General features: G+C 46.0%; 1 protein-coding gene across 7 annotated transcripts in view; it reads right to left on the bottom strand.

The window, feature by feature from the left end:
• Nucleotides 1–265: 265 nt before the first annotated feature.
• Nucleotides 266–21,390, bottom strand: part of Svil (supervillin) — a 217,013-nt gene continuing 195,888 nt past the window's right edge. For all 7 annotated transcript variants that reach the window (XM_017802569.2, XM_017802568.2, XM_017802572.2 and 4 more), the window contains 11 exons: nt 20,895–21,039; nt 20,212–20,488; nt 15,915–16,066; nt 14,571–14,676; nt 13,668–13,875; nt 12,518–12,651; nt 8,311–8,466; nt 6,386–6,529; nt 5,315–5,439; nt 1,323–1,478; nt 266–1,231 (listed from right to left, as the gene is read on the bottom strand). In XM_017802569.2, the coding sequence (XP_017658058.1) occupies nt 1,145–1,231; nt 1,323–1,478; nt 5,315–5,439; nt 6,386–6,529; nt 8,311–8,466; nt 12,518–12,651; nt 13,668–13,875; nt 14,571–14,676; nt 15,915–16,066; nt 20,212–20,488; nt 20,895–21,039 (1,690 nt within the window). In that variant the 3' untranslated portion in view covers nt 266–1,144. The remainder of the gene's footprint in view (nt 1,232–1,322; nt 1,479–5,314; nt 5,440–6,385; nt 6,530–8,310; nt 8,467–12,517; nt 12,652–13,667; nt 13,876–14,570; nt 14,677–15,914; nt 16,067–20,211; nt 20,489–20,894; nt 21,040–21,390) is intronic.

Below are 21,390 nucleotides of genomic sequence, written 5' to 3'. Positions count from 1 at the left end.
GCTCATACACATAAAAAAATAAATATACCAAAAAAGGAACTTTTGGGGACTAATACTCTGCAAACGTGTCTTCATTATAGTACTCAGAACTGATCCAAGAGTCAAATACCTGTTTAGTCTCACACTCTGTCTAAAACCTTGCCCTAGGTGAAATCCAGAATTCCAATAGTTAATACTTAATGGCAGCATACCTGCACTTGGCTGACAGTTACAAGATTTGTCCCTCACAGAGGAGCAAGCTTGGAATTCAATATAAACCAACCAATTGTGATTATTTGGAAGTTTTATTTGGGGGGGGGTCCTATGTCACAAAATGATATGTGTAATGTTTACAATCAGTATTAGAAATTGACATTTTTTAAAAATTTCTACTATTTGAGAATAAAACTGTAGATAATGTTCCAAACCAGCATCAAAAAGGCAGAACACACTTTTCTGTATATAAACTGTACATAAAAACAAGGCACTATACATTTCCAGGGCAATATTAAGGTAGAAAGGTTGATTCGCATAGATTCTTCAGAGTCCACACCAGGAAGTTCAAAGCCTTTGTTCAGATTAGCACCGGAAGCAGTACTAAGAACAAGCCAGACTTAGCGCTGAAGGAGGCACTCCTGAACAAGGGGACAGGGCGGTGGCAGACCTAACTCAAGAGAAGCAGCTTCATCTACCCTGTGATACTGTTTTGACACCAAAGAAAGAAATTTGAAAGTGAATGAATACATATTGTTTTGTTAAATACACATTTGATTTATATGGTGTTTATATAAATATATATATATTTAGAATCCATAAACTATCAAAATAACACTTTATGAGAGAACTGCTTAAAAAAAGGCAATGTGGAGCTGGGAAAGGACATCTAGGCTGCAGCAGTCACGGAGGCAGTGAATGGAAGAGACTTTAGATTCACTTCTCTTGAACCTTGAGAAAGAGAGTTTCTGAAGAATTCTACTACACATTTACAACATATTCAACTCCAGGACAAGCAGTAGACTCAAGGTCAGGTTTTGAAAAACTCTGATTCAAAAATACTTTCTTTTTTTAACAGGAAAAAAATACCAGTCCAAAAAAATATCAGTTTTTCAGGTTTAGTGGCATTGGAAGTGACTTCGGTGGTTTCTTGGCATCATTCACTGAGCCCTCAGAACAGGCCCTTTGCTTTCTTCACGTTCACCTGCTTCCAGGTGGGCAGTGCGCTGAACTCATCTCTGGTCATGTCGAGTGCGAACTGGAGGAAGTGCAAAAGATGCCCAGTGGCTGAGTGAAAGGATGTCCCCACCATAGTACGTAATGACCACCCCACCCGAGGGGCTACTCACCTCGAAGTCTTCATCCGTGAGATAAATCTCAAGCTTTAGAGGGTCCACTCCTTCTGGGAGAGGCCTGGCGAGGAGATCTGCCAGGGGATAGATTGTTTTACAGAGCTTGGCTAAGACATCTTCGACCAGGGTGATCTGGTTGGAAACTTCTGTATCCTGGAGAAAAAGGGAGCAGAGAGCACATGAATAAACACATGTCGTCTACCGAGAGGTTGCAGACCCCAGCTCTGCCCCATTTCACACAGCCAGGGGACGTGAGGACTGACAGTCTTATTCCTCTGTCAAGGGAGTGGGGGCTCTGGATGTACAGGAGTTGGCGCCTGACTTTCTATTTTCTCACCCTAACACCAAGTTTCAAATCAGTCCTGTCTCAGAGCTGCCTCTAAATAAATACATGAATTAATTAATAAATGTTTAGGGACTCAACTTACCCCTGAGTGAACAATGCAGCAAGATTGTTGGTTTTAAAGTCAAGACACCAGAAGCTTCCAAATAGTGGAATATGTTTTGACATATTTTAAAATAATTAGCTTCAAAAGAAACTATACCTTCTCCCCTCTCCCTAGGATCCCATTTCTTTTTTTAAAATTATTTTTAGTTTAAATGTGTGTTTTGTCTACATGTATGTAGGGGCACACATGTGTGCAATGCCTGGGGAGGCTAGAAGGGGTTGTCAGATCTCCTGGAACTGGAGTTAGAGTTGTTAGCTGCCATGTGGATGCTGGGAACTGAACCTGGGTCCTCTGAAAGAGCAGTCAGTGCTCTTAAGTGCTGAGTCATCTCTTCAGCCCCTAGACCTCATTCTTTTTTTTAAAAAAAATTTATTTATTGTTTATTATTGTGTATGAGTGTATTGTTTGCCTGTGTGTAAGTGTACTTGTGTTGTGCAATGCCTGGGGAGGTCAGAAGAAGGTGTTGGATGCCCCTGAAACTAGAGTTATGTATGGCTGTTAGCTTCCATGTGGGTGCTGGGAATGGAACTCGGGTCCTCTGTAAGAGCAGGTGGTGCTCTTAACAGCTGAGCCATCTCTCCAGCCCCCTAGACCCCATTCTTAATCCACAATGGTCTCACAAAGAAAGTAAGGGTGAGTATAGCTCAGTGGTAGAGTGCTTGCTTAGTATACATTAGGCCCCAGGTTCCATCCCAGCAACACACACACACACACACACACACACACACACACACACACAGAGTAACAAAATGCACCTAGAACATTGTGCAATGAATTTTCTCTCTTTCCTCTGTGTGCATTCAATCTGAACAGGATATTCTGGCAAATCATCTTCACCCATTACACTTGCACTGCAGAAAAGCTGCCCTCTTTGGGTCAGGTAGCTGAGGGAACGAATGACTTCAAGCTGTTGGTAAATTCAGCAACCCCCAGGTGAGAGGTAGGTGTTACTGTGAGCCCACACACCTACAGCTGTGGACGGTTCCTCACTTGGTGACACTGAGATTTGAGGCAGGTGGGGTTTTTTATATTTTATTTATTATTTTTATTTTATGTGTATGCATGTATTGCCTGCGTGTAGGTAAGCGCACCCATGTTGTGCAATGCCCGCGGAGGACAGCAGAGGCCGTTGGATCCCCTGGAACTGGAGTTTCGGACAGTTGTTAGCTGCCATGGAGGTGCTGGAATTCAAACCCGGGTCTTCTGCAAAAACAGCCAGTGTTCTTAACTGTTGAGCCATCTCTCCAGCTCCAAGGCAGGTGTTTTATGCTTTTATGTTTTATGTTTCTACACTGGTAACATGGGTAATAATAAGATGAATCTTAATGTTCTTTCCTGATCAGTAAATGAGAAAACAAATGTGCTTGCTTGACATTATGCAGTCCTCTGCCAACCCCAATGAGCTACAGTGAACACAGAAATATCAGGGCAACTTCCATCTTGGGCTTAGAGGACATGAGGCAGTCATGGCCTGAAAGTCTCGGCGCACCTGGGCTCTGTGAGCCATGCTTACTGTGAACTTCTTCTGGAGCCCTGGGACTCTGGATAGAGATCAGGCTGCAACCAGCTGATTCTATGTAGAGGAGCATGTTACAGTGACAGGGGCTGTGGTTTGCGTTAGGCCCTGGGTTCTACACCCCCCCCCCCCCCCCGTGCAGAAAGACCAGCTGGGCAGACACACCTGTGCAATCACATAGGCTCTCTGCAACAGCAGATTTTTGTTTGCATGTTTAAAATTTCCTATAAAATAAATTCAGGTCTATACGTGCACTGAGACTGTTTATATATATACATTATAAGCTAGGCTCTGAATAGGAGGGAGAATATGCAGCTTTCTTCTTTCTGAGTTTGGGTCCCCTTGTTTAATATTTGACTTTCCAAGTCCATCTGTTTTCCTGCAGATTTCATGATTTAATTTTTCTTTACAGCTGAATAATATTCCACACTTTCATTATCCATTCATATACTGATGGACATCCAGGCTGGTTCCTTTTCCTTGCTATTGTAAATTTAGTAGCAATAAACAAGGATGTGAAAATATCTACGGTAGGATATGGAGTACTTTGATCACACACCTAGGTTGGTATAGCTGGGTTATATGATTCTATTTTCAATTTTCTGAGGAACCCGCAAGCTGATTTCCATAATGGCCATATGAATTTATCCTCCCAGCAGCAGTGAACAAGGGATCCTCTTTCCCCACATCCTCTCCAAGATTTGTTGTCAGTTTCTTGATGACAGTCATTCTGACTAGACTGAGGTGGCATCTCCAAGTAACTTTAATTTGCCTTTCTTAATGATTAGGGATATTGAACACTTAAAAATAGCTATTGGCCATTTGTGTTTTTTTCTTTTGAAGACTGTTCATTTCGTTAGCCCATTTGTTGATTGGCAGTTTTGTTTCTTTCATATTGCATTGTTGCAGTTTGTAAGTTCTGGGTATCAGGTCTGTTCCCCGCTTCACCCAGAAAAGCAGCTTTCTCTTACAGAGTAACACAATTAAAATGAAAAATCCTGACTCCCGCCAAACCAAAACAACCCTTGGGATTTCATTTCTACTGCTAGCAAAGTTAATGCATAAATTAAGAAATTCTGCACAGCTACACTAAGCTTGAATGGTTGGTGAATAAAATCTTCTAGATGATAGCATGTTTGGAAGGTGTAAGGGATCATTACTGTCTCCTGCAATACAGGTAGGTGCATGAAAGACAATGTTAACGAGGTGCTGAGCAATGCTTTACCATGGGAGAGTCACAATCTGCTCACTCCCTTGGTTATCTGAACATATTCCCACATTGCAATCTGCATGTCTTCCACATGAGCTTTAACAGTGGACACTGGAGAACTTGGTTGTGGATTCCACAGGCTCTGAGAAGCAATGGGCTGTGTGCTAATAGAATTAAGTCATAGCAGCTTTTATTTGTAATTTACAAAGGAATTACATTCACCTTTGCTTGTATTTAAAATCTGAGCATTGGGGCTGGAGAGATGGTTCTGTGGTTAACAGCACTGGCTGCTCTTACAGAGGACCCAGGTTCAGTTCCCAGCACCCACATGGCAGCTAACAACTGCCTGTAACTTCAGCTCCAGGGGATCTGACACCCTCTTCTGGACTCTGTGGGCATTTGCACACATGTGGTGCACATACATACATGGAGGCAAAACACTTATACACAGAATAAAAATAAATAAGAATTTAAAAAATTTGAGTATTATTATGTGTAGAAAATTATTAAACTACTCCAATTGATTTCCCATCAGGTTTCTCCTCTTCCTAAGCCAATCCATGTAGCCCTGCTAGCAGATTCAACAGGAAAAGTATATCCTTACTTTTTTTTTTTTAAAGTAGAGTCTTAACATATAGCCCAGGGTGACCTGGAACATGCTCTATAGTTCAGGCTACCTTTCAATTGTTGGAGTTACAGGTGTGAGCCATCATGCCTGGCAGTCTGTTCCCACTTTGAAAGTGCAATTGGTTGCTTTTTTCTCTCATGGTGTCCACCCAGAGCAGAAGCCAGGGGAGGGCCGGGGTGGGCTTACCATTTCTGTAATCTCTGCAACGTCCTCTCTGTGCTCCCAGCTGGGAAACATGTTGGTGAATGTCAGGGGCTCCAGCCCAGCATGGATAAGGTAAGACTTGGGGGGTGGCCTTTTGAGGTTCTTTCCTGTAGGTACACAGAAAGCACATGTCAGTGGACCTAATGACCTTGTCTTACCCTGCTTTCTTTGGGCTCTTCCCATCTTCCTCCCAGATGCTTGACTTTATATTTAAAATGTGGACTATGTAACACATGGACACTGCTGACCTGAGATGTGACTCTTGTGCCTAATCAGTTATGTGACGTGAAAAACCAACGTGACCCTCCAGTTCCTGAACCTAGCAAAATGTTTCTGGATCCCCGGGAGGAGGGGAAGTTCTCAGAGCTCCCAGAAGACACAGATGCTTCCTGCTCATTCACCTGTGGAGGTTTTCCTCCAATTTCTAGAACAAGCAGAACAAACTTCAACACAAGACAGCTATGACAGCATTAAGTGCACTGTAGATTTAACATCAATGCAAGCTTAAAAGGTGGTCTATCACAAAGAGAGCTTACCAAGAGAAGAATAGGTGAACATATTCAGTAATGTTAAGCTAATCAGTAAAACCATAAATACTCAGACAAGACCTTAATTACTGGTATACAAAATTACTGGTATCTTTTATATAAAAGACCACAAATTTCATGTGGATAACAAGATTTAAAAACAAACAAACAGGAATTTACTAAGTGTCTTTTTTGTTGGATACAATAGCAAAAGAAATACTGAATGACAGAAAGTTGGGCACATTCTGTGAAGAGAACTGGGCAGAGTGGAGGCTGTCCAGCATGATCACCCCCGAGTGCAAAGGGGTTGTCAGTCTGTTCCACAGGACACCATGTGGGCAGATTCATCGTGTGAAAAACACAGGGGACTCTCCTTCCTGCTGACAGCCGAGAATGTATTGATCTTAAGATTAATAAGCTTCCAGCCTTTAAAGGGGGAGAGCTGGCACCATGGCTGTCTGTGGGCATCTCAGAAGGGCCACACTGGGCCCGCGGTGGCTCCCTGCCCTCTCCCTCCTGCCCTTACCTTGGCAGTACTGCAGGACGGTCTCCATGGCACTCTTTCGGTCAGAGGCCCAGCGGATGCGGGCAGAGCCAGTGATCTTGTTCTCAATGGGCCACCAACCTTGCCAGAGGTACACCTCATGGTGATTGTCCACGAGGAAGAGCGCTGTGAGGCAAGGGCAGAAGCAGACCATAAGGTGTTCCTTCAGAGCCTCCAACACATTGCCCCAAACAGAATCCCCACTTCTCTGCCAGAGGGGGACAGCCCTCTCCCCAAAGCTCCAAGTGAGAGAGAACACAGAGGCCACTGCATACCTACCCCTATCCCTAGCAAGGTGAGGAGGTGACTTTCCTTCTGCAAACTGTCCCTTTCCTACTCATCCACAGCCTGCAGGTGGCTCTCTGGATGTCACTAGGGCTGTGAGTCAACTGGTCTCCAAAGAGCTCAGTAAGGACCAAAGAGCACACTGCACTTGCCCTCAGCTCCTGTGCAGTGACAGAAGTCCACAGTTCAATCTTTTCTTTTTGGAGACAGGCTCTCACTATGTAGCCCTGGTGGGTCAGGAGCTCTCTATATAGACCAGGTTGGCCTTGAACTCACAGAGATCTGCTTGCTTCTGCTTCCCGAGTGCTAGGACTAATAATGACATATGCCACCATACCCAACCAAATTTTTATTTTATGTGTGTGAATGTAAGCACACCTGTATGTGCAGAGTTGGTTGGAAACCAGAAGAGGATGTAGGATCCTCTGGAACTGGAGTTACAGATAGTTGTTAGCTGCCATGTGGGTGCTGGAAACTGAACCCAGGTCCTCTCCAAGAGCAGCCAATGCTCTTAACCACTGAGTCATCTCTCTAGTCCCTAAAAATGGGTATCCCAAGCTGGCCTCAAACTAGTGATCCTTTTGCCTCTGCCTCCTTAGCACATCCTACCTGTGTGTGTCTCCATAGCCGGCAGCTCCCTGGTTCTTTAACAGAGACGTGAACTCCACACAGAATCCTTCTGCCTCTTCCTCTTCCTCCTCTCCATGCCTTCCACCTGACTCTTACTCTACATAGCAAAACGCCAGTTTGCCAGCTTAGCACGCCTCAGGCCTCTCCCCACAGCATTTCAGGATTGGGAAAGCCATAGCTTTAAAAGCCAACGGGTGCAGATTGACCCACCTGGAGCCCTGGGATATAGAAGGTGGGGAGCAACCTTGCAGTTTAGACACTCACTATGCTGCCCAAAGCCTGACAGACGCATGTTAGGTTTTGTGTTGCTGTAGCACCAGTGAGACACCTTCCAGGCTCTGGAAACTCCAGAACCATGAGGTCAGGGGCCTGATGGGCAGGAAGGTGGGAGTTTCCAGAGCCCATTTCCTGTGAATATTGCAACCACGGTAAGAACCCACAGGTTTGGGTACTTAGCCCATGGCCTGGTGGGACAGTACAAACTTGCATCAGGGAGCCCAAGTCAGCGGTCTTGCCTCTGCTGGGAACATCCCCAAGCTGGTCTCCTTAGCCACTTGCTTTCCCAGGCTCCTTTGCAGCTGGGATGGCCACTTGACAAGCTCTGGCCAATAGGATTAAGCAGAAAAGTCTGCTGGGGAAAGAGAGACAAAGCAAACTGCCCTTCCCACATGCAGAACATTATAGTTGGAGCAAGGGCAGCCCACAGGGGATCATGAAGTACAAAACTGGAGAGGACGGCTGGGAGAATGGTGCAGATGCCACACGGCACTGTGTATTCACTGGGGTCCTGGTGTGTATGAAGTGACTGAATTCAGTTCCTGACACTCTGCTATGTTGCTGATTTTCTGTTTTTTTTTTCTTTGGGGGTGGGTGGGTTAAACAAACTATCACAAGCAAGTATGCTAGCAGATGGAAACTACTTTTAATACAGCTAAGGGAAAGGAACTGCTTAAGGAAGGCACTGGCGCGTCTGCGCCCCCTGCAGGCCTCACCTGGCTGGGGGGCGCTGTACAGATCCTCCTGCAGGAAGGGCATCGAGCTCACCGCAGAGGGCGCACGAGCAGGATACACGAACTCTGTGGCCGAGAAGTCTCCAGAGGAGCTGCTCAGGATGAACAGGCGGGGCGCGAAGTTAAAACTTCCAGGATCTTCCAAAGAGAGAGAACAAAGCTAAGGACATCATAGGCACCAACTTCCAGGTGGATTGAACGGAAAGCATGAAATAACTCCAAGACTTGCTGAAAATAGGCAGAATTTGATTTATAGGCGCTTTCTGATGAGCTTTACTTTTTTAGGTACGTTTTTGCTATGCTGGTGATTGGACCTGGGCTTCTGGCATGTCGGGAAAGCAAGATGTATTACTGAGCTACATCCCTAGCCTGGATGGCAAAGAAGCAACCAAGGGGAAGGGGCTTCTTATCATTCACATAAGATGAAAAATTATGGTATGAAAATTTCTAATAATCAAAAAGCAAACAACACAATGGGAAACATTTGCAATACTGTGACTGGTTAATATCCTTCATATGTGGAAGCACATAAACATGGGAAAGGGAAATACTTAATAAATATGCAAGGGGAACAAAAAAACATTCAAAATAGAAATGCAAGTGTCTAAAATATGTGTCTGTGTGTATGCCCATGCAGAGACACACATGTACATGCTTATACAGACATATAGACACAGAAGCAAAGACAAACACACATAAAGACATAGGCTGACACATGAAGACACACAGACATCCACATAGACACATACACATACATTCACACAAAGACAGACACACATTGACACATACAGACACTAACTCACACAGTGACACACAAACACATATACACATATCAAACATGCATATACACAGAGACACACAGATACAAATACACAGACACATACACAGACATGTGCACAGACACAGGCACAAAGACACATAGACACAAATACACAGAAACACACCCATGCCCACCCAGACACAAAGACACAGACACACACATGCAAACACAGACGCACACACAGGATAAAACAGTCACCTCACTACTTCTAGTTAATGAATTAAACTGAAACAATGCTTCCCCCAGCTTATTAACCTGAGAGGAAGGTGCTGTGCTCAGTTCTGAGTGTTGGGAAGTATATTTTTTTTGTCTGTTTCTGGGAAGAAAGAAACTTGGGCCTACGTCCTGGGAGACACAGGTTGATGCCTGAGTCCCATGCCAAAGAAGTTATCTTAATAATGAATCAACAGACATAAAAATTATTTTTAAGATTAAACAAGCTGCACTATTATATTATAGAGAAAAACTGGCCACAATTTGGCAGGTGTGATGGACAGACACAGCAGACAGTGGAATGAAACATACTGTAGAATGCCCTAAAGTCACTAAAGTTCTCAGTGGTAGCAAGGTGGGCACTGAGGTGCAATAAAGGGAATGGGTTGGCTCTAAGAGTGGGCCCTACTGTATTTTTATCAAGAAGTGCATGGGGAGCACAGGAAAATGTGAATTCTAGTTGTCTTTGAGAGATTTAATTTACATAACACTGGCTGGTCATCAGAGCTGCTTAATAAAAGTCTGTCTTTTAAAGTTTATATGTTAACAATGTATATTTTGAGGAAAGACAGGAACGCACACACTCACATACCAAACCGCATGGTGAACGGAATGACTGTTTTGTAGGGCAGCAGTCAGCATCTTTCCAAACAGAGTCAATGGCTCTGAGGGTTCTGGACACGGGACAGAAGAAGTCTGTGGCTTCCTCAGAACATCCCAAACACCCAGAGACCTGCTACTTCCCAGGGAGCTGCTACTAGGAAAGGAATCAACAGGTGATCTGAGCCAGGGAGGAGTCTCTCAGCCTAAGGTTCCATGAGCTGAATCATCAGTGGGAACCAGTCTCTGCTTTAGCCACAGAGGAGAAAACGGGCCCATCACTGGATACAAGTCATCAAGACAAACCCCAGGTAGAAGGAAGGACTGAACTAAAACTTGACACAAAGAACAAAGAAAAACACATAGAGTTTTTATATTCTGGAGGTAAAGGAGACTGACCAGGAGCAGACAGTAGCGAAGGAGACATGGCCGGAAGCCCATGCCACCCCCTTCCTAGGGAAACCAGTGTCCTGAAAACTGCTTCCCCAGCTCCGCCCACGGGCCACCTATGATTGTTATCCCTGGTGGACAATGGAAATTTTCACAGGCCCAATAACCTTTGGCATACAGGAGATATTTAAGCAGCAACAAAGAGGTGCGCCCTCCCCAGGCTGAACTCCCCTGTGGTCGACCTGGTCCTCAGGGACTGTCCTCTATCACCCTTTTCTACTCTTCAGGCCTCTCTGGGGAGATTCTACCGCACCATCCCAAACTGGAGCCCATTACATTACCTAGAGACCAAGTCTTCTTTTTGACCCTGATGCCCCTCTTACTTCAGGCTGAGCATCCCTAATCCAAAATGTTCCAAAGTCCACAGTGCTTGAAGCATGAACATGAACTCTACATGGAGGATTCATACCTGACTTCATGCATGAGTTGCAGTCAAAATGCATGAGCACTAAAAATACCGTGTAAAATGTTCTTCAGGCTATGGGGAAGAGGTGTGCATGAAACACATGAATTCTGTGTTTAGACTTGAGTCCTACGCCCAAGATATTTTCTGTTATATAAATCAAATCTTCCAAAACTCAAACTACGACAAAACCCCAAACTGGTGAAGCTTTTGGATCCATGCATTCCCAGGATGCGCACTCATTCTGCACGAGTTCCTTCATCTTATCATTCTGTCCCCTAACTTTGCACTGGCTTCCTCCCGCACCTGTCAGCTACTCTGACCTCTTGTCCCTTTGCTTGGTGCTCGCTGGTGAAAGGCTCTGTGGAGGATCTCGCTAGCAAAAAGGAACATTTGTTCCCTTGTCCTCATCCCTGAGCTCTGTGGTGACTGTCCCCTCCTTTATGCTGTGTTCTCTTGTTGATTTCTGGAACAACAAGATGTCACTTCTCAAATGTCTATCTTTGTCTACTGCCTTACAAATAATGATAAATGCCTTATAAATTACCTCCAAATCCAGCCAAATCGAACACACACACATTTTACTCTGTCCTGTTCTAAGGACCATGTCCCTTTATCTTGCAGGGATCTATGAATCCCTAAAAGGTAAGAGCTACATGAAGGATGAGGGGTCCCACAACTCTTCCTTCTGCCTGCCCCCTTTGGGCAGATTCAAGGTCCTGCGATTGAACCATGGCCTCTCCAATCCTTCTTTGAGTTTCAGGCTCCAAGTTCGTAGGAAGCTGGCAATTTTCATGAGCTCACACACTCACAAAGTATCTACTAGGATGCACCGGCCATCAGTCACTGTCCTCTGAGCCTCTTTTCCATCCACGATGGCTGAGAGCGCAGTGCCCATCTGACTTGGGGCTGTGGTTCAAGACGCTCCAGAACTTCTGGAGACATACTCTCTCTGGGATGCCCATTGCTTCCTTCACCATAAATACTGGTCAGACCGAACAGCACCTTGTTGTTTTGTTTCACAGCTTTTCATGTTACTGTAACCTAGTTTTCTAGAATTTTCTTCTTTTCTTGTCAGGTCACACCAGCTTCCAAGGCACTGAGCACACACCACAAACCACCACACACCATGTTTTGCACAGGGCTGTGGATGGTTTTTCCTGGTGGGAGAACCTGTATCGTTTCTATGCTAACCTTTCATGACATACAACTTTTATTCACATGAAAACCAGTCACATATAGTGTGTTGAGTCACTCCCTTACTAGGGTGTAGGCCTGGGAGGATCTACCTTAGGTTTTGTTTTCTGTGTGTGTTGTACATGGCATGTGCTCAATAAATCTTTAAAAGTATGTGTGTGGGTGCATGTGTGGGCTGAAGCACAACTTCAGGTGTTATCCTCAGGAATGCCACCCACTTCCTTTGAGACAGGGCCTCTCATTGACCTGTAACTCACCAATTACGCTAAACTGCCTGGCTACTGAGTTCTAGGGACCCTCCTGTTTTGTCTCCCTGCACTAGGGCTATAATTGCCCACCACTGTGCCCTAACTTTTTACATGAGTTCTGGGGCTCAAACTTGGGTCTTCATGCTTATCAGGTAAGCACTCTGCTGTCTGAGCCGCCCCGCCCATTCCTCAATAAATACTTCGTGAAAAAATTAGTGAGTGAATTAAGAAAAAAAAAGATAGAAGCTGTCAAGTTACCTTGAAGCATGCAGTCATAGGCTTTCCTGTCTCTCCTTCCCAGAGCGTCCCAGAATCCCAGTGGTTCAGATCCTTCATCACACTCATGTATTGTCACGTTGCTGCTACTGTGCAATCCCGCTTCCAGGGGACATCTGCACAGGAGAGACATCCATGGGTTTTTAACAAGCCTGCGGTGTCCGCAGTATACAGTTATTCAAGACTAAAGCCACAGATCACTTCACTCTCCCTGACTAAAAGCAATTCTTACTGGTGAGTAAAAACATTCTGTAATCTAGGATTTGTGTTGGGGGAGGGGGCAGTTTGCCCCAGGGAAGAAGGCGTACTTATATAGAATATGAAATGAAAACAATATACATTTTTATATCTAACATCATTTTTCTATTTATTGTTGTCTCTCCTGCTAGAACATAAACTTGATGGAGAGAGATGGGTTTATTCACTGTCAATTCCCCAGTCCCTTGCTTGGCACTAAGTAGATGCTCACTAAGCAGATGCTTAGTAAGTATTTACTAAATCAAGAAGTGAATGAGTTCTTCACCATTTGTCTTTGTTCTTAGTGGCTGGATCAAGGCTGCCTTCTATTGAGGCAGGTAAGTCCTCAGAAAGCGGGCAAAGGCCTCAAATTGGAGGCTTCGTGGAGGTGCAGATGTGTGTCCTGTGTATTTTGAATGTCTGAGGTCCTTGGTTACATTTTCAACCATCCCTTGTGGGAATCACTTGAAGCACATGGGACATCCCTTAGGGGTCTGTGGTGGTATGAATGAGATATCCTCCATAGGTTCAAGTATTTGAACACTTAGTAGCACTGTTTGGGGGCTTAGGAGGTGTGGCCTTGCTGGAGGAAACATGCCAGCAGGGGCGGGCTTTGAGAGTTCATAGCCATGTCTCATTTCGAATTTCTCTCTCTCTGCTTCCTGTGCCTTCGTGAAGATGTGAATGCTCCCCTTTCTGTTCTGGTGTCTCCTGCCATGCTGGACTCTTAGCCTCCTGGAACTGTAAACAAACTTTTCTTTATATAAATGTCCTTGGTTAAGTGTTTCATCACAGCAACAGAAAAGTAACTAGGATAGCATCCCTCCTGCCTTAGCCTGTCTGCATCCTGCTAGGAAGCCCTCTGTGCAGAGTGGGTCAGAGGAACAACACTCACTGTTCCTTGATTTTATTTGCTGCAGTTCTTCCAACCTCCTTCGTGTGGCCTTGAGCTTTGCATCCGTGCCACAGGTAAATGAGGGCCTTGTTTACATTCAGAACAACCATGGAAGTCCGGGACCTCAGGCTGCTGCAGTGACAGGCCACCTCCAGCAAGTTCCCTTCCATGGGCACTTCTCCTCGCACACAGTACAACCTCCATTCACCTGCAGGGGGCAGCAGCAGCACAGAGTTATGAAGGAGCCGGGCACAGGGAGAGTGGCCCTTATGGGTCCCTGGAGTCTACCAAAGACACACATTGCATGGACAGGACCAGGAGACTGTGGTTGATGATAGGCTAAGGGGGGACAGCAGCTGGTGTTCTGAAAAGCAAAGGCTTCTGAAGTTAGAAACAGGTTGCCTAAAGTTCATGAGGCAGAGAAAACATTTTCCAAGATTTATATAAAGCAAGATGACTGAAAGCTCTAAAACATAATTTGGAATGGTGGGGTTCTAAGTAATGAAAAGCCTCCTGAACAAAAAGGTGGATCAGGAAAGAAGCTTCAGTGGAATGGGGCTGGGGGCTGGGGTCCTGATGCTGAACCAGAGGGACCAGAGCCACATGAGGGCATACATAAAGATTTTTATTTTTAACGATGTGTATACATGTTTATGTGTTTGTCTGTGTATGGGTTTGTACATGAGTGCAGTGCCCGTGGAGGCCAAAAGGGGGCGTCAGATCCCTTGGGGCTATAGTTACAGATGGCTGTGAGATTACTGATGGGGGTCCTCAGCAAGAACAGTACTCACTTTTAAGCACTGCACCATCTCTTCAGCCCCGAGACTTACTTTAAAGCCCTGCTATGAAAATACGTTCATGGAGAAGAAAAGAATTTTTATTCTAGCAATAAAAGTAACATACTTTGCACATTTTCTTCTTCCTCTTCCCTTCGTCCGGAGTGCACCACCATACCTCCCTGGAAACACTGAAGAAAACAGGGGGGCTCCTTTCCCTGTAGAACCTGGACCTGCAAATTTAAACACAGGAAAACAGGTCAGAAGAAGGGGTTTTCAAGGCCATGGAAGTGTGTCTATTGCAGAAAATCTGGAAAATATCAAGAGGACACACAAAAGCCAGTATCCACTCTGGCACCTGAAGGTGAGGAGTATTAAAAACACTGGGTGTAGACTTTCTTCCAAAGTACTTTTCAAGTATGTACTTTTTCCTGATGAAAACAGGAGTGTTATTTTCTGCTTTCTTCTCGTTCATCACTTCCTATTTTTCTGTCATGGAATAGTCTTTGCAATGCAGATTTTGGTGTTTTAGTGGTAGTCTGTGGTATGGCTATAACAGGGCTGATCTCAACATGTTTAACAAAGTGTACCTCTCAGCTATAGAAGGGCTAGTCACTGACTTAGTGGGTCTGGGGGAATGTATTTTCTGCAGTATCTACTGTGGTTCCATGAACATGGAAAGCCCTAAGGTCTGACTGAGACTCAGTGTGTAGGGAGAGAACATGGAAGTAACAGGATTAGCAGTGATCTGGGCCTCTTTTTTTTTTTAATATTTTATTATTTTATTTTATGTGTACGAGTGTATTGCCTGCATGTTTGTGAGTGCACCTGTGTCGTGCAGTACTGCGGAGGTCAGAAGAGGGCTTTGGATTCCCCCGGAACTGGAGTTAAAGACAGTTTGTAGCCACCATGTGGGTGCTGGGAATCGAACCCTGGTCCTCTGCAAAAGCAGTCAGTGCTCTTAACCACTAAGGCATCTTTCCAGCCCCTGGGCTGGTTTTTTATCCAAGGGGAATCCTCTATGCTTTCTGGTGCTCTCTTTATACATCACATGAGTGGAGAAGCTGAGTCTTTAAGGTTCTCAGGCTCAAAGTGCTTTGAGCATGGATACTCCCAGTCACTCAAAGCCAGAGGAAGGCTGTGAGGCTGCCTACCCTGTCTGCTGGTTCTTGCCAGTTGTGGATCTATGCCTTTGACAATCTCCCCATTTTAGAAGTGGAGAGTGGCATGTCTTCCCATTGCTTGTGACTTCCTGACTGCCTTTCAGTACACTGACCACACTGCCTGGACTTAGCATTTGCTGACACACTGTGCTGCATGCTGCAGATCAGAAGGCAGTGGGGAGGATGAAAGTGGATGGGGCCTGGAATCTTCCACAGAACCAGGACCAGAAGTGCTGTGGCAGCCAGGGTCCTCCTAGGCCAGGCACTGCATGGTCATGGTCTCTGAGCAGTGACTTCCTAAGACTTACCTGGGCTCCCCTTTCCTCATCCAGCTCCACTGTCATCAGAGCTGACGTGCCCTTCTCACTCACGGTTGAGTTCCGGCCTTGCCAGAAGAAGTAGACACACCGCTCTTTGCCGGCCACTCTTATTGGATGCTCACCTTTCTGTCGGCTTCCCACTGCAGACAGAATGGCAGGGGGCAAGGTAAGCAGCTGAGACACCCAGGGGAGGGGGGAGCAAATACTTGGCTCTGTTCCCCAGAGGACCAGAAATAAGGGGAGCCTCGGGACTGAAGGGGGACGCCATCACGCCATCTTTTAGCTAGCCAAAGGGCCCTCTGGGAACCCCAAGAGAAATACATGCCACCGCAGACAGAAGCAGGTTCCCCTCCGGAGTGTGGCTGGGAGACAGTGACTGCTGGAGCAGGACCAGGCTGGCAGAGACACATACTCTCTACAGTACGTCACTCAACAGATCACAGTGGACATGATACTAACAACAGTAGGACCAGCCCATGAGCAAAGGGGAAAAAATGTACTGTCAAATCTATTCTAGTTTCAAAAAGACTTGGAAGTTTCCCAATTCCCAATTCTGTCAGAAGTGGAAGAGATGTATTGCTGACTAACACTTTTTTTTTCTTTTTTTGAGACAGGGTCTTCCTGTAGCCCCAGCTGTCCTGGAACTCACTATGTAGACCAGGCTGGCCTCAATCTCAGAGATCCACCTACCCTCTGCCTCTGGTGACTAATATTCTCTTAACAAACAGAGGTTTCCTGTCCATTCCCAGAGTGTGTCCAGAATGAGAGGTCAACTGTCCTTCCTGTTACGTCCTGACAGGGCTCAGTGAGCACCAGAAGCAGAGAAAGCAGTTCCACAAAGTAGAGGTCAGACGGCTACTTCAGAGAACATGCCAGAACTCCACTCCGACCTCAAGACTGTCTCTCACTTTGCACAGTATCTCCTGAGTACCTGTCCTGGGTCAGGCACTCATCAGCACATTGGGGCTGCAAGTAGGAGCCAGACAATTCCACTTAGCTGGCCAATGAGCCAGACAATGTTAGACAGTGATGAATGTCATGAGGAAAGCAGTCAGTGGGGCGTGGCACTGAGCAGGATCAGGGGTAATGGAACTGTCTGTTGAAGGAAGGTCTTTCTGAGAAGTTTGGGTGAGTTGAGGGTGGAGGGACAGTGATCTGGATGTAGAATTCTCCAGGCCCAGTGAGGTCAGGAGGTGATGCTCTTGACTCACATTCTTTAGTTATTCTAGTCAGATCTGGAATGTTCCCAAAAGACCATGTGTTAAGGTGTGGACCCTGGCTTCATGCTGTTGAAAGGTGATGAAACTAAAGGCATTAGTTACTGGCCCCCATTTTGTCTCTCTGACCTGTTTGAGTCTTTAATCTTGGATTCTGGGAATGACTGATTGATACATATCTTTAAATTTTTTTTTTTATTTTATGTGTATGAATGTTTTACCTGCATGTATGAAGGTGCACCCATGTCATGCAATGCCCATGGAGGCCAGCTGCAGTTATGGACTCTTGTTAGCCATTATATGGGTGCTGGGAACCAAACCTTGGTCCTCTACAAGAGCAGCCAGTGCTCTTAACTGATGAGCCATCTTTCCAGCCCTTTGAGATACATCGTTCTGACCAGGAATGGAAACTACCCCTAAGCAGTAGTAACCTTCAGAACAGGGAAACCCACCTGTGATGCACTCTGGAGCAGCAGTGATCATCTTATGGGAAACAGATGGCTCCCCTCAAGTGAAGACAGTCTTTGAACCACTGTGCAGAACCAGAGCCAAGGCAAGGCTCAACCAGACTCTACCCTAACCAGGACTCTCTCATTATGCATACCTCTGCCTGCTACCCTGATTCTTCCTTTACTTTGTCCTAAAGCTCACATCACTGTCCTGATGATGGACTTGGGGCCATGAGACCCCTTTATTTATGGCCACATTAATGAAATCTTCTTTACCTTTCACCATTGCTTCTTGGATCACAGTATTGGACAGGTGGTCAAGTCTAGCTTGTTAGGGTCTTCCAAACTGGGGATTTCTGTTTCTGCTGCAAGTGTTGGTGGGGGATTCCCAGCACTTATACTCTGGACAGGTACCATGCTAAAACGTCACATTCTCCTATTAATGCTTTCTGGGCCAGGAACTACATCCTGTCTCAGAGAGGTTGAGCAGCTTTACCCAACATGCATAGCTGCTGGGCAAGGGTCTGGGCTTTCCATCCTTCTGTGGCCTCTTATCCAGTGAGGTGGCTTCCTTAGGAAAGGGAGAGCTCCTGACGGCTTTTAGGAAGGAAGAGGGTAAGAGGTGCAGCTCCCTACTCTGCCTGGAGAGACCCATGCTGTCAGGCCATGAAGACTGTTTTTTCTTGTGCTTGTTAGGAAGTTTGGTGTGCAGCAGAATCCAACTCTGAGTCAGCCCTATTGCTCCCCATATCCCATACTGGGGTCCAGATCCAAGCCCTTCCTGCGGGGTGAATGGCACAGTGGGCCATACCACACTCAGCTCTGAAAAAAAGGCCAGTTCAGATTTTAGCATGTGGCTCAGTTCCCTACTGGCTGGGCCAGACTCCCAGTGGCTGTTTTGTTATTTATCTGAGAAATCAGTGTGATGACAGAGCTGCTGTGAGGGGCAGGGGCAGACCCCAGCATCTTGCCTGGGGGTGGTGTCTATGGGAACTCCAGGACTGCAGCCTGGTACTGACTACCACACAACTGATGGGGCCCTCACTGCCACAACAATCTTGTGTTGACTGCCCAGGCCTTGGTTTGCTTCGTCACTGCTGGAAGGTAATAAGGATAAGGGAACCTGCTCCCCACACACATCCTGGTCCTCTTCCTACTTCTGTTCTGTCTCATCCCTGCTGTATACTTTCTGGAGGGTCTGTTAATCAGTCCTTCAAAAAGCAGCTTCACAGGGCAGGAGGTCAGGAAATTCTGCCATTGATAATGAACTATCTTTCATGTATCAGGGAAAGAATCAAAGGTTCTTGGTCTCTAAGATCTGCTTCCTGTTGGCCAGCCATGCTTAGATGCCAGGAAACTGTCTTGGGAAGTGACTCTCAAGTCACAGAGCTGTGACATCAGCTTTCTAACTGGGGAAGGACAATGACTAGTGCTCCTAGTCTTTAAGGAAGAGCTGTGCGTGTGTGTGTGTGCATATGCATGCACATGTGTGAGTGTGTATATGTGTGCACGTTTGAGTATATGTGTGTATGTTGTGTGTATACATACATGTGTATATGCATGTGTGTGGTGTGTGTGTATATAGGCTAGAGGTAGATGTCTGGTGTCTTCCACTACTGTCCACCTTATTTTTTTGAGACAGGGCATCTCTCTGAACAGACTGGTTATACTGGCTAGCCAGTGTGCTCCAGGGCTTCCCCAGTGCTGGGGTTACAGATGCATCCTACCATGCCCAGCTTTTTTCTTTTTTTAAAAGAACTTTTAATTGAATTTTTGTGTATTTCATATAGAACATCTTAATCATCTTTATACCCTCTTCCCCACTGGCACCCTCCCATAGCCCCTCACTGGAATACATACATTCTGTCATTTGCATTAAGGCCTATCATGTCAAGTTAGTATCCTGAGATGTCCCTCAGTGCAAGTTCATTCATTGAGGTCTAGTCAGTCTATCTAGAGTCCCTCCCTTTAAGAAGATCAGCTCTTCCTCACCCAGCAGTAATCAGCCACCAATAATTCTTCAACTAAGATTGGGGCCTGCTTCCTATTTCCACAGTTCCATACCATGCCCAGTTTTTATGTGGGAGCCAGCGATCTGAACTCAGACCCTCATACTTGTGTGGCAGACACTTCACCCACTAAGTGGGTGAAGCTCCAAGAGCTTATTTTTATTGAGGATCAAACCCACAACCTTGTCACTACCACTGAATTACACCCCAGAATCCCACCTTTTAAAAAACAAATCTTATGTTATATATTTACTTCCAAGTTGTGCCACCATTTGGCTTCAGTTTAAATCATTGTGATAGGCTGCATTCAATGGCTTCTTCAAGCAGCACGTGGACACACAATGTTTTCATTTGCAGGCAAAGCATGGCCTTCCCAGAAACCCTCTAGGGGTAGCACAAGAGGAGCAGGTGCCTTGCCTCAGCACACGCATCTCTGGGCATTAGAGCCTTACTTCTCTCCCAGGCTCCCTAAATATTCCTCACTTACACATGGCTAGATTGTCTCAGGACTCAGTTGCAGCTGAGGGCACCCAGGGCAGCACAGGCACCCTGCTCCCCAGGGCTATGTTCCCAGCCTGTCTGCTCAGGGGACATATGAGTGCTCACTAACCTGCAGTGCTCACCATGAACTTCCACTTGACCACATAGGCATCTCCTTCATGGAACTGCCCGATGCTCTGCTTGGGGAGCCGGCTATAGTCGAATTCCAGAATATGCCACACATCCACAGAAACGCTGGTAATTTCAAACTGTCTCCTGTCATCCCCTTCCACCAGGCCGTAGCCACGGCCAACATTCACTCCATCCAAGACGGTACCAGTTGTCACCTGGGGCACTGCCACCATGCGTGTCACATCATAGGGCTTGATGTCAGCCCTAGAATCTTCCTACAAGGAACAGACACATTTCAGTTGTCCTCACCCTGCAGGTGTCTGTTACACTCATGCAGTTTCTATTGCTTTTCTTTTTCCTTTTTGTGGCTGGAACCCAGGGCTTGGTGCCAGTCAGGCAATGCTCTACCAGGGAACTACATCCCCAGCCCCATTCCAGCTGCTAATGGACAGTGCAGAAACTCAGCTTCCACATTTTCTCAGGGTATCAGGCTACACATGCCCTTAAAAGGCTCTATTTAGGGGAAGAACCTAGCAGGCCTGAACATCCATCGCCACAACAGTGAAGGTTAGAATGGAAGTGAAAATCATTTTGCACCCCAGGAAGGCTTCTATCGCCATAGCTGTTTGGCTGGCTGCTATCCACACTGGCTCTGAGCTGGAGGCTTCCTCCCCCGAGTACCTTCTGTGGGACCAGTTCCCCAGCATTCTTCTCTGTAGGTCTCTTCAGCTCTGTCCAGTCGAGGAATTTCTCTTTGAACAGAATAGTCTCATTGTGTTCAGTAACTCTCCCGAATATTGCCCAGTCAGGCCGCCCTTGTCCTTTCCTGTATGGCGGGAGATAAGATACAACCCAGATTCAGTCATGGTACCTATTGAAAACACAATCACGATACACAAGTGGCATACAGACTGGGTGGTGGTTTCTCACATTTACCAGGTGAGTGACATTGTATGTGCCTGTGGAGGTGATGTGCCTGACCGCAGTGTGAGGCTGCTCGTCTCTTGCATCATGCACTCTGCATTCTCTTGCAAGAACAAATACTATTCTTGCAGACGCCCTGGGTGTGGCTCACTGGACCAGGATTTCTGCACAGGCAGGAGCCCCGGCACATCGCATTGACCTGTTTAAGGTGTGCACCAAGGTTTCTGCCAATGAATCAATAGATGTGAGGAAG

Source organism: Nannospalax galili, unplaced genomic scaffold (genome assembly GCF_000622305.1).
Source record: "Nannospalax galili isolate Female #2095 unplaced genomic scaffold, S.galili_v1.0 scaffold43, whole genome shotgun sequence".
Lineage (NCBI taxonomy): Eukaryota > Metazoa > Chordata > Mammalia > Rodentia > Spalacidae > Nannospalax > Nannospalax galili.
The sequence above is the reverse complement of the archived record's forward strand: the minus strand, read 5'-3'. Positions and strand labels throughout refer to the sequence as shown.